This window comes from Procambarus clarkii, chromosome 6, assembly GCF_040958095.1.
Source record: "Procambarus clarkii isolate CNS0578487 chromosome 6, FALCON_Pclarkii_2.0, whole genome shotgun sequence".
In the NCBI taxonomy this organism is placed as follows: domain Eukaryota; kingdom Metazoa; phylum Arthropoda; class Malacostraca; order Decapoda; family Cambaridae; genus Procambarus; species Procambarus clarkii.
In genome coordinates this window covers 7,703,722-7,719,907 of record NC_091155.1, presented here as the reverse complement: position 1 = coordinate 7,719,907, position 16,186 = coordinate 7,703,722, and the positions used below count along the sequence as shown (strand labels likewise).

Here is a 16,186-nt window from a genome sequence, read left to right as displayed (position 1 = left end):
AGAACCTTCAAGTCCAGAGATCCCATCACAATGGTTGTACTCTTCAAATCACTTGTGTTGTCCCGTCTTGAGTACTGCTCAGTACTCATTTCCCCCTTCAGAGCAGGAGAGATTGCTGAAATTGAGGGAATACAGTGAACATATACAGCATGCATAGACGAGATAAAGCACCTAAATTACTGGGATCGTCTCAAAGCTCTCCAAATGTACTCACTAGAAAGGAGACGAGAGAGATACTGTTACGGACCCTGATCCAGCGTCCAATCTCTAAACAGTGACGGCCGCGCCATCTGTGGGTCAACTCCCGAAACCCCCTCCAAACCGACGACGTGTACTAGCTACGAGGGCCAGTTTCCAGCCCCGTTCAGCGCTCAACACCGCCGCTGCTGACCTCTGGTGAGGTGGTGCTCAGACTACAACGCCATCTATGGAGTGGATATGTCGGGCGTTTGTATCTGAGCCTGTGAGTGTGGTGTATTAGTGTCCCGGTTATTAATGACGTGTCTGCTTACAGAGCCGACCTGGGACCACTGTGTTGAAGGTGGAGTCAGTCTACCCGAGGCAGCCAGTCTCCATACAGTGAAGTTTGCTGCAGCTGTCGTGACGTCGTCCCCCTGGAAGAACACTGTGGTGTGTTAAGCCTGCCTGTGGAGTGGCAGTGGAAGGATTTACCCGGGACCGACGGTTGGAGACGATAATCCACTGGGGTATTGAGGACAGGAGGGTGATTGGTGATATCACACGAGACTCCTGTCTAGGGCATACCCCTTATATCGTCCGTGGAGTGGCCGTACCAGCCTTGGTGGCTCAGTACCTGAAAGCAGACCTGCTGGACGTGTGGTTGACGGCCTCCACGACGGTGCCCCCCAGTGGACCTGTGTTTTGGCTGACCTGTGGCCAGGGTAGGCTCGGCGTTCCAGGAGACACGTCTTGAGGCCACGAAGAAAGCACCGCGGACTCAGCACCTAGCTTCGAGGATCCATAGTCTCCAGCAGAAGACTACAGTGTTGATCCCCTTGTAAAGTGTTAATACCCCTCCCCCTTGTGTACTCTTTTATTATATATATTTAAACGGTGAAGGTGAATATTATATTATATTAAGTTCTTACCTTTCTTTCCCTACTCCCTTTAAGTTACTTGCGTCACGGATCGCATCCCTTGATAGCCTCTACTGGCTTGGGGCCGGATATATATATCTTCCTCTAACTACATCAGAGTAAGAACCCCGTTGCGTCCCGAGAGGGCCGTAACATAATTGGCATCCCCAGCGGGATCCGTCCCCTTGTTAAGTATGTTTGACAGGGGTGGTGAAGTGGCGTAATCCCTGTATATAATTCCCCCTGTGTGACGATTGTGACGTTATACGTCCTGTGCGGTGCTCAGAGTGACTAAGTGCGATATTGTGCAGTGCGGTGCTCGCTGTGATTAAGCGATTAAGTGCAATATTAACTAGTGCGGTGCTCAGTGATTTAGTGCACTATTGTAGAGCGAAGTGTTCGCTTGGACTCGGTGCAATATTGGGTAGTGTGGTGCCCGAAGTGATTACGTGCAATATTGACAAGTGCAGTGTTTGATGCGATAAAGTGCAATATTGGCGTAGAACAGTGCTCGGTGTGTTAAGTGCTCGTAAAGTGTTCCACCTGTGACAATGGCAGACAAAGCTACCATTGACGATCTGGACGAGGTTCAGGCTTTTCTGAACAGAGAAGATTGTCTTGCCAGATTAAAATATCTGAGCAAACCGGAACTTGTACTAGTGAGCGCCTACCTGGAGATCAAGATCCGTGCCAGTGATTCCCGTGTGGAGATCTTGTCCAAGGTTCACCGGCACCTGAAGGCAGAAGAGAAACAGGGAAGCGAGACTCCTAGTACAAGGGAAGGTGAGGAAATAGCTTCCACAGAAAAGGAAGATAAGGGCAGCGACGTTGACAGTGACGCAGGTGAGCTGAATATAAGCTTGCTAACTGTCAAAATGCGTGCCTTGGAAATTAATCGAGAAATAGAGTGGAAGAAATTAGAAATGGAAAGAGAAAGACAAGATAAAGAATTGGCGATGAGGCGTTTAGAATTAGAACGAGAAAGAGAGAGAGAAGAAAGAGAAAGAGAGAGAGAAGAACGAGAAAGAGAAGAAAAAGAAAGACAGAGACAACATGAACTAGAAGTATTACGACTAGGCGCTGGACAGAGACAAACTGGAGTAAGCGGTTTCGATCCGGTAAGGAATATCAAAATGGTCCCCAAATTCAACGAGAGAGAAGTTTCGAAGTTCTTCGCAGCCTTCGAGAAAGTCGCTGCCTCTTTGGAGTGGCCAAGGGAGAATTGGGCCATCATGATAGTCAGTTTTGACTGGGAAGGCCCAAATCGCCTACTCGACGTTATCCCTTGACGACTCCGGCGATTACGATATGGTGAAGAAAGTGGTGCTCATGGCATACCAATTGGTACCTGAGGCATATAGGCAAAAGTTCCGAAACCTGAAGAAGACCTCGGAGCACACTTTCACCGAATTCGCCACCATCAAGGAGCGACTTTTTCAAGAATGGTGCGCCTCTCGGAAGGTGGAGACCAAGGAAGACCTCGAGCAGCTGATTCTGCTCGAGGACTTCAAGGATTGTTTGTCTGGAGACCTGAAGACGTACCTAGAGGAACAGCAGGTAGAGACCTTGAGTGCGGCAGCCACCATGGCGGAAGAGTATATCCTGACTCATAGGCCATCTGCTAGGTACGTCCCGAAGACCTATTCAAGGTATCCAGCCAAACATAAACCGGAAGATAGAACTGCCCCTCGTAGTGCCGCCAAGTCAACCTCGGATAGTCCTCGGAGGTTTAGTCCGAAGAGGGATGTATTGTGTTGGACCTGCGGTAAGAGAGGACATATTGCTGCGAAGTGTCGTAGCAGTTCAGGTAATAATCCCCGTAGGGAAGTCATGCTGATGAACAGTATAGTACCACCGACATCCACCCAAGAGAAGAGGAAAGGATTGTTCGCCCCATATACCTCCCAAGGATATGTAGCCAGTGGCCTTGCAAGTACGCCTGTGGTAATACTTAGAGACAGTGGAGCGGCCCAGTCTCTAATTCTGGAAACATCATTACCTGAAGGTATATCGGCGGATGAGATGCAGAAGGTAATCCTGGGAGGATTCCCTTCAACCTTGTACGTTGCCCCATTGGTACAAGTACATCTAGACTCTCAGCACTTCAAAGGTGAGTGCCGGTTGGCCGTGGTGGATAGTCTTCCCATAGAGGGAATTGACGTAATATTAGCCAATGACTTAGCCCTAGGATTGTTACCCAACTGTCCCCTGGTAGTGGATATTCCAGGACGTGAAGAGACCAGTCCCATCGCAGCAGTGCAAACCAGGTCTCAGGCGCACCTCCATGCACCACTAGATCTAAACACTTTGTTTGACTCTCCTCCTATCCCGCAGGTTACAAGTAGCCATACACCAGTCCCACCAGTCCAGATGCCGGTTCCCGAACCCTGGACTCGAGCCCAGCTGATAGAGGAACAGAAGAAGGACCCTCAGGTACGGAAGTTGGCCGACACCGTAGACTCTCCTACGAAAGGAGGGGATCTATATGTGTGGTCAAGTGGTGTACTGTGTCGCCGGCATCCTCCGAAATACCCCCAGTCAAGGGCGGTAGGTGATCAGATAGTCGTCCCAGCCGTGTTCAGATCTAAGCTGTTAGAAACAGCCCATGCTAATAGATTTGCTGGACATGGTGGGATCTCTAAGACTTTCCACCGCCTAGCCAAAGGTTTCTACTGGCCGCATATGAAGGAGGACGTACGTCATTTCTGCAAGACCTGCCATGCCTGCCAAGTGGCCGGAAAAGCAAACCAGCCTGTCCCCAAAGCCCCTTTACACCCCATTCCATCAATAGGTGAGCCCTTCGAACACCTCATCTTGGATATAGTAGGCCCTCTTCCACCTGCTACCTCAGGGGTGAAGTATTTGCTAACAATACTAGATCGGGTTAGTAGGTACCCAGAGGCGATCCCCCTTAAAACCATCACAGCTAAGGTTTTGGTGAAACAACTGCTCTGGTTCGTCTCGCGATACGGTCTTCCCAAGACCATTCAGACGGACCAGGGGTCTAATTTCATGTCCCATTTGTTTCGCCAACAGATCGCCGACCTGGGAATTCGACAGGTTACCTCTAGTGCCTACCATCCCGAGTCTCAAGGAGCTTTGGAACGTTTTCACCAGACGTTGAAGGGCATGCTTCGGAAGTTTTGCTACGACAGGCAGAGTAAGTGGGTTGAAGAACTGCCCTACCTCCTATTTGCGGTAAGATCAGTACCCAATGAATCCATAGGAATCTCCCCATTCGAGATGATCTTTGGTCACTCAGTAAGAGGTCCCTTAGAGGTGGCACGAGACCATTGGCTGGACGCAGAAACCAACGAGGATATTGTGGACTGGTTGTCTACAAATAAAGGACGGCTGTTCTCAGCCTGGGAGATGGCTACTAGGACCTTAGAAAGTATACAAAGAACGATCAAGAGCAGGTATGATAGGAGGACCAAGCAAAGGGAGTTCCAAGTAGGAGATCTGGTTTTGGTGTGTACTCCTACAATAACGGGGAGTTTGAGCGCCAGATTCGTAGGTCCCTACCCGGTTGTAAAGAAGGTTACTAACCTCAATTACCTTCTGAGTACTCCAGACCGTCGTAAGAAAGAGACTCTGGTTCATGTTAATATGATCAAGAGATACGAGGGGCGGGATACACTCCCCGTAACCTTAGTGACCACTAATGACGACATTGAGGAGGAAGAGGAGGTGTTGACTAACTCAGACATTCTGTTAAACTTGCAGGCAAAGTTGACACACGTAGCCGAAGGACATCTATCATCATTACTGCAGATGATCCGGCAATACAAGCCTATCTTCGACGATGTTCCAGGGTTAACATCTGTCATGAAGCATGATGTCGAGCTGGAGGAAGGCGTCCGACCTATAAAGCAACACCCGTACCGTCTCAACCCACTGAAGAAACGGGTGGTGAAAGAGGAGGTAGATTATATGCTGAAACACCATCTGATAGCCCCGAGCTCGAGCCCATGGTCATCCCCGATACTACTAGTGCCCAAACCTGGTAAGAAATACCGTCTTTGTATTGATTATCGCCAGGTGAATAAGGTCACTGTAGCAGATACCTACCCTCTCCCCAGAGTAGAGGAATGTCTGGATGCCATAGGTAGAGCCCGGTACCTGACAAAATTTGACCTGTTCAAAGGCTATTGGCAAGTTCCCCTCACGGAAAAAGCCAAACCCATATCAGCATTTGTGACTCCCGACGGGCTGTTTGAATGTCAGGTGATGCCATTCGGGATGAAAAACGCAGCCTCCACTTTCCAGAGACTGATGGGTACGGTGTTGCGTGACGTGGGAAACACCTTAGTCTACATCGATGATGTATTAATATATGATGTAGATTGGCAGGATCATCTGCGTCACATAGAGGATTTCTTCAAGGCCATGCTCCAGTCAGGATTGGTGGTCAACCTGCATAAATCAGAGTTTGCCAGAACCTCTGTCATCTTCCTAGGTCATAAAGTTGGAGGAGGATGGATTGCGCCGAAGGCCAGCAAGATCGAGGTAATAGTCCAGTATCCTACGCCAGCTACCAGGAAGGACATCCTGCGTTTCCTTGGTATGGCTGGGTTTTATCGTAAGTTTGTCCCTAATTTTTCCTCCATCGCCGCCCCCTTGACCAATCTGCTGAAGAAAGGGGTAAAGTTAATATGGAATGAGAATTGCCAGAAGGCATTAGAGAGTCTCAAAGCAATTCTGATCTCTGCTCCAATCCTCAGGTCCCCGAGCTTTGAGGATAGATTCATCCTGACGGTCGACGCCTCTGACTATGGCCTGGGCTCCGTTTTATCCCAGACGGACGAGAAGGGGGTGGAACACCCGGTGGCCTATCATTCTAAGAAGTTCACCCCCAGCCAGCTGAATTACTCGGTCATAGAAAAGGAAACGTTGGCCTTAATTAATTCCGTCCAGCACTTCGAGGTATATTTAACAAGCAATGGCCATCCTATATTAGTACGGACCGACCATAACCCTCTGAAGTTCCTGGCTCAATTTAAGCAAAAGAACCTCAGGCTCACCAGATGGAGTCTACATTTGCAGCAATATCCCCTCCAGATTGAACACATCAAAGGGGTGGACAACGTGGTAGCTGATGCATTATCTCGCATCTAAATCCACGTACTAATTTGGTTTGTCTTCTCTTTTTATAGGAACCCAAACCAAATTCTTTTGGTGGGGAGGTGTTACGGACCCTGATCCAGCGTCCAATCTCTAAACAGTGACGGCCGCGCCATCTGTGGGTCAACTCCCGAAACCCCCTCCAAACCGACGACGTGTACTAGCTACGAGGGCCAGTTTCCAGCCCCGTTCAGCGCTCAACACCGCCGCTGCTGACCTCTGGTGAGGTGGTGCTCAGACTACAACGCCATCTATGGAGTGGATATGTCGGGCGTTTGTATCTGAGCCTGTGAGTGTGGTGTATTAGTGTCCCGGTTATTAATGACGTGTCTGCTTACAGAGCCGACCTGGGACCACTGTGTTGAAGGTGGAGTCAGTCTACCCGAGGCAGCCAGTCTCCATACAGTGAAGTTTGCTGCAGCTGTCGTGACGTCGTCCCCCCCGGAAGAACACTGTGGTGTGTTAAGCCTGCCTGTGGAGTGGCAGTGGAAGGATTTACCCGGGACCGACGGTTGGAGACGATAATCCACTGGGGTATTGAGGACAGGAGGGTGATTGGTGATATCACACGAGACTCCTGTCTAGGGCATACCCCTTATATCGTCCGTGGAGTGGCCGTACCAGCCTTGGTGGCTCAGTACCTGCCAGCAGACCTCCTGGACGTGTGGTTGACGGCCTCCACGACGGTGCCCCCCAGTGGACCTGTGTTTTGGCTGACCTGTGGCCAGGGTAGGCTCGGCGTTCCAGGAGACACGTCTTGAGGCCACGAAGAAAGCACCGCGGACTCAGCACCTAGCTTCGAGGATCCATAGTCTCCAGCAGAAGACTACAGTGTTGATCCCCTTGTAAAGTGTTAATACCCCTCCCCCTTGTGTACTCTTTTATTATATATATTTAAACGGTGAAGGTGAATATTATATTATATTAAGTTCTTACCTTTCTTTCCCTACTCCCTTTAAGTTACTTGCGTCACGGATCGCATCCCTTGATAGCCTCTACTGGCTTGGGGCCGGATATATATATCTTCCTCTAACTACATCAGAGTAAGAACCCCGTTGCGTCCCGAGAGGGCCGTAACAGATACCAAATAATATACACATGGAAAATACCGGAGGGACAGGTCCCAAATCTGCACAGTAAAATAACAACGTACTGGAGTGAACGACATGGAAGAAAGTGCAGAATAGAACCAGTGAAGAGCAGAGGTGCAATGGGCACAATCAGAGAACACTGTATGAACATCAGAGGTCGGCGGTTGTTCAACGACCTTCCTGCGAGTATCAGAAATATTACAGGATATTAATCTGGACATCTTCAAGAGGACACTAGATTGTTTCCTTCAAGGAGTGCCGGACCAACCGGGCTGTGGTGGGTATGTGGGCCTGCGGGCCGCTCCAAGCAACAGCCTGGTGGACCAAACTCTCACAAGTCAAGTCTGGCCTCGGGCCGGGCTTGGGATGTAGAAGAACTCCCAGAATCCCATCAACCAGGTATCAACCAGAGGAGTGGGGGTTGGTGGAAAGGACGAGGGGACGGGTGAGGGGAGAATGGTAGGGAGGAAGAGGGGACGGATGAGTGATGATTGCTTGGAAGGATGAGGGGACGGGGCATGGGCAGTGTGACTAAAACACCAACAGCAAGAAATATTAGTGTGACCTAAACAACATCAACAAGAAAAACAAGTGTGACCAAAACACCTTCACAAGAAACTTCAGCGTGACCAAAACACAATCACATCAAACACCAGTGTGATCAAAACACTATCACAAGAATCACCAGCGTGAATAAAACACCAACAACAAGAAACACCAGTGTGACCAAAACACCATCACAAGTGGCCCAGGCTATGGCCACTTCAGTTTTATGCCCCAGGCTGGGGCCGGTTCCGCTTCTTATGCCCCTGGTCGGGGCCACTTCAGTTTATTGAACAGGCTGGGGCCTCTTCAGATTATTATGCCTCAGGTTGGGGGCACTCCAGCTTCTTATGCCCCAGGCCAAGACCACTTCTGCTTATGCCCAGGTCGGGGACACTTCGTTTTTATGCCCCTGGTTAGGGCCACTTCTGTTGTTTATGCCCCAGGATGGGGCCACTGCCGGTTTATGGCCAGCAGGCTGGGGCCATTTCAGTTCTATGCCTTTGGCTGGGCCACTTCGGTTTCTACGCCCTTGCCTGGGCCACCGATTCCCGATGTGTCTGGAAGAAACTGCGGCCTCCCAGGCTGCTGGTTTATCTAGACATGTTGTCTGTCCGGTGTAGCCTGGAAGATACTGCGGCCTCCCAGGCCTCTGGTTTATCCAGACGTTTTGTCTGCCCGGTGTAGCCCGGAAGGTTGTCACAGCCGCTGCCTTCGTCCAGGGGTTGATGTCCAGCCGACGTTCTTCCCGCGATGTGCTCGCTGTGTTCCCTGTCCAGCCGACGTTCTTCCTGTGATGAGTTAAGCCGACGTTCTTCCTGTGATGAGTTAAGCCGATGTTCTTCCTGTGATGAGTTAAGCGGACGATGTTATTCAGATGTCCCTGCCGCTGTGTTCAAGCGGCTGATGCTCGGTTGGGGCTGTTGCAGCTGGTCCAGCTCTCTGCCCTAGTGTCTGAGCCGCCGCTCGCTTACTACGTTGTTGCTCAGTTTTGGTGTCCAGCTGCTGCAGCTGTTGGTGTTCCGGCTGCAGACGTTCCCGGCAGTTGGTGTTCCAGCTGCTGTGGGTGCAGCTGCTGCTGTTCCAGCTTGCTGCTGTTTAGGTGGAACACGGTCCAGCTGCTGACGTTACAGTGGTTGTTGGACCAGCTGCCATGCTCCGGCTGAAGTTGTTCCTGATGTTCCAGTTGATCAGTTGACGGGTCGCTCTGAGACGTTGTCGATAGGAACTGGTGTAGGGTCCATGTTGAGGGCACAGTTGAGCAGGTTAAACTTCTGTGTTTACGTTTTGTAAGTGGCAGCTACGTGCGTGTCGAGCGTGTCGAAAACAGAGGGCCCTCCAATCCATGGGCAGGGCTTATATAAACACTGGCTCCTTGCGCGCACAGCTTGGGCGGCTAGACGCATCTCCCAGACATATGTTTTCTTCCCTCAGAAAACCCACTGCTTTTTTGGGGAAAAAGCAGTGTTCTTTTCTAGTTTGACTAAGTCATACTCTTGGAATATCAAATAGGTATTTGTTTCTGGTGTGGTGCTCATGGGATCTGTTACAACCTTCTATGAAGATTTTAAGGTCAGGATTGACATCCTGAGTCTCAGCTCGCCCGGGAGATGGAGGGGATCCCCCCCCCCAACTAACCAGGTACCCCTCAGCCAAGAACAGGGTCCTGGGGACAATGTACCCAGACGTGCACCCAGACCCAGAGGAACGTGTCGGGTTTGTGACGAATCTCAAAGCCTTAGAAACGATGGAACCCTATGTCAACACCACGGCTGTGAAGGTGCATGGACCATACCTGTAGACAGAAGGCCCGCAGGTTTCCCCGGCACCCTCACACATCCCAGCAAACTTTATATCATCAGATGACCTTCTGGAGGCCATCAAAGCATTCACCACCTGAACTCTTCCCCACATTCCTAAAGCAGCGCGCCCATTTGCAGCAGGGAAATATACAGACCAGCTCAGGAAAGTGAATGAATGGTCTGCAAATCTTAATGCCGTGGCCACCATCAAAGCATGGCATAACTTGCTCCTGTTTGGCAATTTTTGCTTAGGCGTACCTGCAAGAGGAGGCAAGTCACTAGCCTCATCAGTCACTAGGGCAATAAATAATTTCCTCAGAGTTGACAACTTGATCCCCATCCCTCCTCAATGCAAAAACCGTCGTGGCAGACCCAAGAGTTCCAATGACAATTTTAAGTAAGGAACACAAGTGACCAAAAAATTAAGTAGTCCAACACAGTAGGGGCAATTAGGTTACTTACAAGTGAAGAAACAATCGCACCTAGAAATACTGCAACTACCGACTCACTGAGAGAGAAGCACCCTCCCAGAGTACCATGGGAACCCATTGCTCGGGACACAAATGTTCTAGACATGGGACCTCTATTTCTCCAAGTGTCAGAGGTATACCATGCCATCATGTCATTTCCGCCAGGCTCAGCAAGGGGATACACTGGAGTAAGACCTCAGCACCTCAAGGAGATGGTAAACCCAGTTCTCGGCGAAGTTGCCAAGACACTACTGTCAGAGGTCACGAAGTTTGTCAACGATTGCCTCTCTTGGCTGATCCCAGATACAATTAAACCCTTCTTCTTCGGAGCACCCCTTTGTGCCCCTTAAGAAGAAGGGTGGTGGAGTCAGACCCCATTGTCGTGGGCAACACACTTCGGCGCCTTGTTGCAAGGGCAGCAGTCAGAAAAATTAGCATAGAAGATGCAACGATGCTTCGACCCCATCACTAGGTTTTGGTGTCCCCCATGGCAGTGAAGCAGCAGCTCATGCAACACGAGCCTATATTAAGGACCTCCCAGAAAATAAGGCATTAATTAAATTAGACTTTAAAAATGCCTTCAACTAGATAAAAAAGGGATGTGGTACTGGAAGCAGTTCGAACAAGCTTTCCTTGTCTACTTCCCTTCGCCTCAGCAGGGTACAGTAGGGAATCGACACAGTTGTTTGGGGACATGAAGTTTCTTCTGCAGAAGGAGTCCAGCAGGGAGACCCACTTGCCCCTTTCCTTTTCTGCATGGCAGCTAAAGAGGTCACAAGCAGGTTGTCCAGTGAAATCAACATCTGATTCCTGGAGGATGGCACCCTGGCAGGGACACAGGAATCCCTGCTAGGAGATCTACAGCTAGTGAAATCTAAGGGAGAGGAGTTAGGCCTCACCCTAAACCCATCAAAGTGTGAAATCATCTCATCCAGCCAACCAATCATAGATGCAGGACGAATCTTATTGTCAGGAGCCCCAGTGATCGCTCCCACCAACAGTGTGCTGCTAGGGGCACCTCTGGGCTCGAGCGCCATTGAGGTTGTCCTCGAAGAAAAACTGAACGACCTGAGGAGGATGGAGAGAAGAATAGGGGCTTTGGATGCTCACGATGCTTTGTACCTTCTCACAAGGTGCCTGACTTTGCCCAGACTTGCCTATTTCCTCAGGTGTGCTCCTTCCTTCGACAGCCCAAAATTAACGGAATATGACTCACTCTTAAAGTCAATAAATATGAAAGTGTTAAACCTCTCCCTGCAAGATGACCAGTGGGACCAAGCAACGCTCCCAGTTAGACTCGGGGGTATAGGTATTCGCAAGGCGACACAGCTAGCATTGCCAGCATTCTTATCCTCGCCCAGTGCTACAAGTGAATTGGTGAATGAAATACTACCAGAATACCTAAGGAACTCCATTGGAATACATGATCCCAAATTTGAGGAAAGAGCTGGTCAGTGGGACACTTTTGCCAATTCACACCCTCGACCAACTTTTCTAAACAACGACAAACAGGCCAAATGAGACAACCCCATAGTGGAGAACATCGCTAAAGCATTGCTGGAGGCAGCTTCTTGGGAGGACAGAGCACGTCTCCTAGCTGTGCAAGCCCCCCATGCCGGGGACTTCCTGTTGGCAGTCCCTAATTCTGCCTTGGGCACCCGCCTGGACCATCAGGCCTTAAGTATTGGTGTTGCCCTGCGCCTAGCCCGCCCTATCTCCACCGAACACTGGTGTATTTGCAGCTATGCATGGGCGGACCAATACGGCAGCCATGGTCTCATCTGTCGTAAGACACAGGGAAAGATTGCCAGACATGAAGCAGTCAATGACATCATCAAGAGAAGTTTAGCTACAGCTGGGTGTCCAGCACAAAGGGAACCTCAGTTGAGCAGACCTGACAGCAGCCAAAAATGCCCAGATGGAGTCACACTGCAGCCATGGAGGGAAGGTAAACAGGTCGTATAGGATTACACGTGTGCGTCTACATTGGCTGATACCTATCTACCTTACAGCACAGGTGAGGGAGGTGGGGCAGCCACCTTCAGAGAGACCCAGAAAGTGCAGATACCTAGAACGTTGTTACAGGTTTGTGCCGATAGGCTCTGAGACTCTGGGCGCCTGGGGTAAATGTGCACTTAAGTTCTTAAAGGAGGTGGGCGAGGAACTCATTGGGAAAACTAAAGACTCATAAACGGCCAGTTTCCTGTTCCATCACCTCAGTATCGCAGATCAGAGGGAAAATGCATGCTGTATCCTGGGTATGCACCCAAACTCCGAGGAGCTGGATGAGGTCTTCGAACACTGATTGATATATTGTTTTATATATGTGTGTATGTACTCTGTAAACTGTAGCATTGCAATAAAATAAAATAAAACAAAATATATACAAATATAATAGGGGTGGTAGGAGAAGAAAAGATTAAAATGTTCAGTGGGAATCCACAAGATCTCTGAATACTCTTTATTTTCTTCTTCGAGGCTGTGGGTCCCTACAATTGCACCAGAGGTGGTACCCCTAATTTTAAATATATATATATATATATATATATATATATATATATATATATATATATATATATATATATATATATATATATATATATATATATATATATATATATATATATATGTCGTACCTAGTAGCAAGAACTCACTTCTCAGCCTACTATGTAAGGCCCGATTTGCCTAAAAAGCCAAGTTTTCCTGAATTAATATATTTTCTCTAATTTTTTTCTTATGAAATGAAAAAGCTATACCCATTTCATTATGTATGATGTCAATTTTTTTTTATTGGAGTTAAAATTAACGTAGATATATGACCGAACCTAACCAACCCTATCTAACCTAACCTAACCTATCTTTATAGGTTAGGTTAGGTAGCCAAAAAAGTTAGGTTAGGTTAGGTTATGTAGGTTAGGTAGTCGAAAAAACATTAATTCATGAAAACTTGGCTTATTAGGCAAATCGGGCCTTGCATAGTAGGCTGAGAAGTGTGTTCTGGCTACTAGGTACGACATATATATATATATATATATATATATATATATATATATATATATATATATATATATATATATATATATATATATATATATATATATATATATATGTCGTACCTAATAGCCAGAACGTACTTATCAGCCTACTATTCAAGGCCCGATTTGCCTAATAAGCCAAGTTTTCATGAATTAATGTTTTTTCGACTACCTAACCTACCTAACCTAACCTAACCTAACTTTTTCTGCTACCTAACCGAACCTAACCTATGAAGATAGGTTAGGTTAGGTTAGGTAGGGTTGGTTAGGTTCGGTCATATATCTACGTTAATTTTAACTCCATTAAAAAAAAATTGACCTCATACATAATGAAATGGGTAGCTTTATCATTTCGTAAGAAAAAAACTAGAGAAAACATATTAATTCATGAAAACTTGGCTTATTAGGCAAATCAGGCCTTGCATAGTAGGCTGAGAAGTGCGTTCTGGCTACTAGGTACGACATATATATATATATATATATATATATATATATATATATATATATATATATGTCGTACCTAATAGCCAGAACGCACTTCTCAGCCTACTATTCAAGGCCCGATTTGCCTAATAAGCCAAGTTTTCATGAATTAATGTTTTTTCGTCTACCTAACCTACCTAACCTAACCTAACCTAGCTTTTTTTGGCTACCTAACCTAACCTTACCTATAAATATAGGTTAGGTTAGGTTAGGTAGGGTTGGTTAGGTTCGGTCATATATCTACGTTAATTTTAACTCCAATAAAAAAAAATTGACCTCATACATAGAGAAAAGGGTTGCTTTATCATTTCATAAGAAAAAAATTATAGTAAATATATTAATTCAGGAAAACTTGGCTTATTAGGCAAATCGGGCCTTGAATAGTAGGCTGAGAAGTGAGTTCTGGCTACTAGGTACGACATATATATATATATATATATATATATATATATATATATATATATATATATATATATATATATATATATATATATATGTCGTACCTAATAGCCAGAACTCACTTCTCAGCCTACTATTCAAGGCCCGATTTGCCTAATAAGCCAAGTTTTCCTGAATTAATATATTTACTATAATTTTTTTCTTATGAAATGATAAAGCAACCCTTTTCTCTATGTATGAGGTCAATTTTTTTATTAGAGTTAAAATTAACGTAGATATATGACCGAACCTAACCAACCCTACCTAACCTAACCTAACCTATATTTATAGGTAAGGTTAGGTTAGGTAGCCAAAAAAAGCTAGGTTAGGTTAGGTTAGGTAGGTTAGGTAGACGAAAAAACATTAATTCGTGAAAACTTGGCTTATTAGGCAAATCGGGCCTTGCATAGTAGGCTGAGAAGTGAGTTCTGGCTATAGGTACGACATATATATATATATATATATATATATATATATATATATATATATATGTGTGTGTGTGTGATCTTTGCTGTTTTCTTATATGTGCTGCCATTCTATTGTATGGTGTTTATAAATCTTGTTTATCTGTATCTTTTGCTACCCAGTCTCCCAATCTTTATGTACCCAATCTGAACATCTTTACCATTGTGATCATTGCTGTCTTATATGTGCTGTCAATCTGCTGTATGGTGTTTATTAACCTTGTTTAAATTACTAATCAAGCTGTCAATGTAATCAATCAGAGCTTTAATATAACAATGTGCTTTAATATACTTACTTATCTCTCTCATCTCATTGTTCTCTTGTAATGTATCTTTCTCATTTATCAATTCTGATTGAAATTACCTACTTAAAATTATCTGCTAGATTAAGGACCTGCCCGAAACGCTGCGCGTACTAGTGGCTTTACAAGAATGTAAATACTGTACTATCCAATGTATTCTCACAAACACAATGTACCTTCTTGTATATATATAAATAAATAAATAAATAAATATATATATATATATATATATATATATATATATATATATATATATATATATATATATATATATATATATATATATATATATATATATATATATATATATATATATATGTCGTACCTAGTAGCCAGAACTCACTTCTCAGCCTACTATGCAAGGCCCGATTTGCCTAATAAGCCAAGTTTTCCTGAATTAATATATTTTCTCTATTTTTTTTCTTATGAAATGATAAAGCTACCCATTTCATTATGAATGAGGTCAATTTTTTTTTATTACTGTTAAAATTAACGTAGATATATGACCGAACCTAACCAACCCTACCTAACCTAACCTAACCTATCTCTATAGGTTAGGTTAGGTTAGATAGCCGAAAAAGTTTGGTTAGGTTAGGTTAGGTAGGTTAGGTAGTCGAAAAACAATTAATTCATGAAAACTTGGCTTATTAGGCAAATCGGGCCTTGTATAGTAGGCTGAGAAGTGCGTTTTGGCTACTAGGTACGACATATATATATATATATATATATATATATATATATATATATATATATATATATATATATATATATATATATATATATATATATATTGTGACAGGAAAGTGTTGGAGTGTAGATGTTCGGCAGTCCTCGAGTGGCAGGTGTCAATGCCTGGTCATACATATAAAAAAAAGATAGACTGCTTGCGTGTTGTCTGTGGTAAGTGAGAGGGAGGAACACGTAAAACACAAAGTATGAACAATGAAACTTTAATATATTTATTTTAAACATAAAAGAAAATAAAGACAAATCTCGGGGGAATGAAAAGTACGATTAAATAACAAAGATAAATGCAAAGACAATGTGAGACACAATAGTATAAAGGTGAAATAGTAAAATGGTGCTGAGAATATCGGCTATGGCTGAAACCTCCCTTCGTATACAAGCCAGTGAGCTTAGTATGCCAGAGAGAGATGTCAACTTGCCAATATGGCTTCAGACCCAAAAAAAGCACTAACGATGCACTTATTAGTATGCTTAACTCGATTCATACAGCTCTTGATAAAAAGGAGTTCCCTGTTGGGTTATTTGTGGACCTGCGTAAAGCTTTTGATACTGTCAACCACCAAAACCTTCTTCTTAAATTACATCATTAT

General features: G+C 45.5%; 1 protein-coding gene across 1 annotated transcript; it reads left to right on the top strand.

Annotated features, from left to right (window-relative positions):
• Positions 1 to 2,681: 2,681 nt before the first annotated feature.
• Positions 2,682 to 6,215, top strand: LOC138354836 (uncharacterized). The gene has a single exon (XM_069309340.1). It carries the CDS (start codon positions 2,682 to 2,684, stop codon positions 6,213 to 6,215), a length of 3,534 nt encoding a protein of 1,177 aa, XP_069165441.1.
• The last annotated feature ends 9,971 nt before the right edge of the window (positions 6,216 to 16,186 follow it).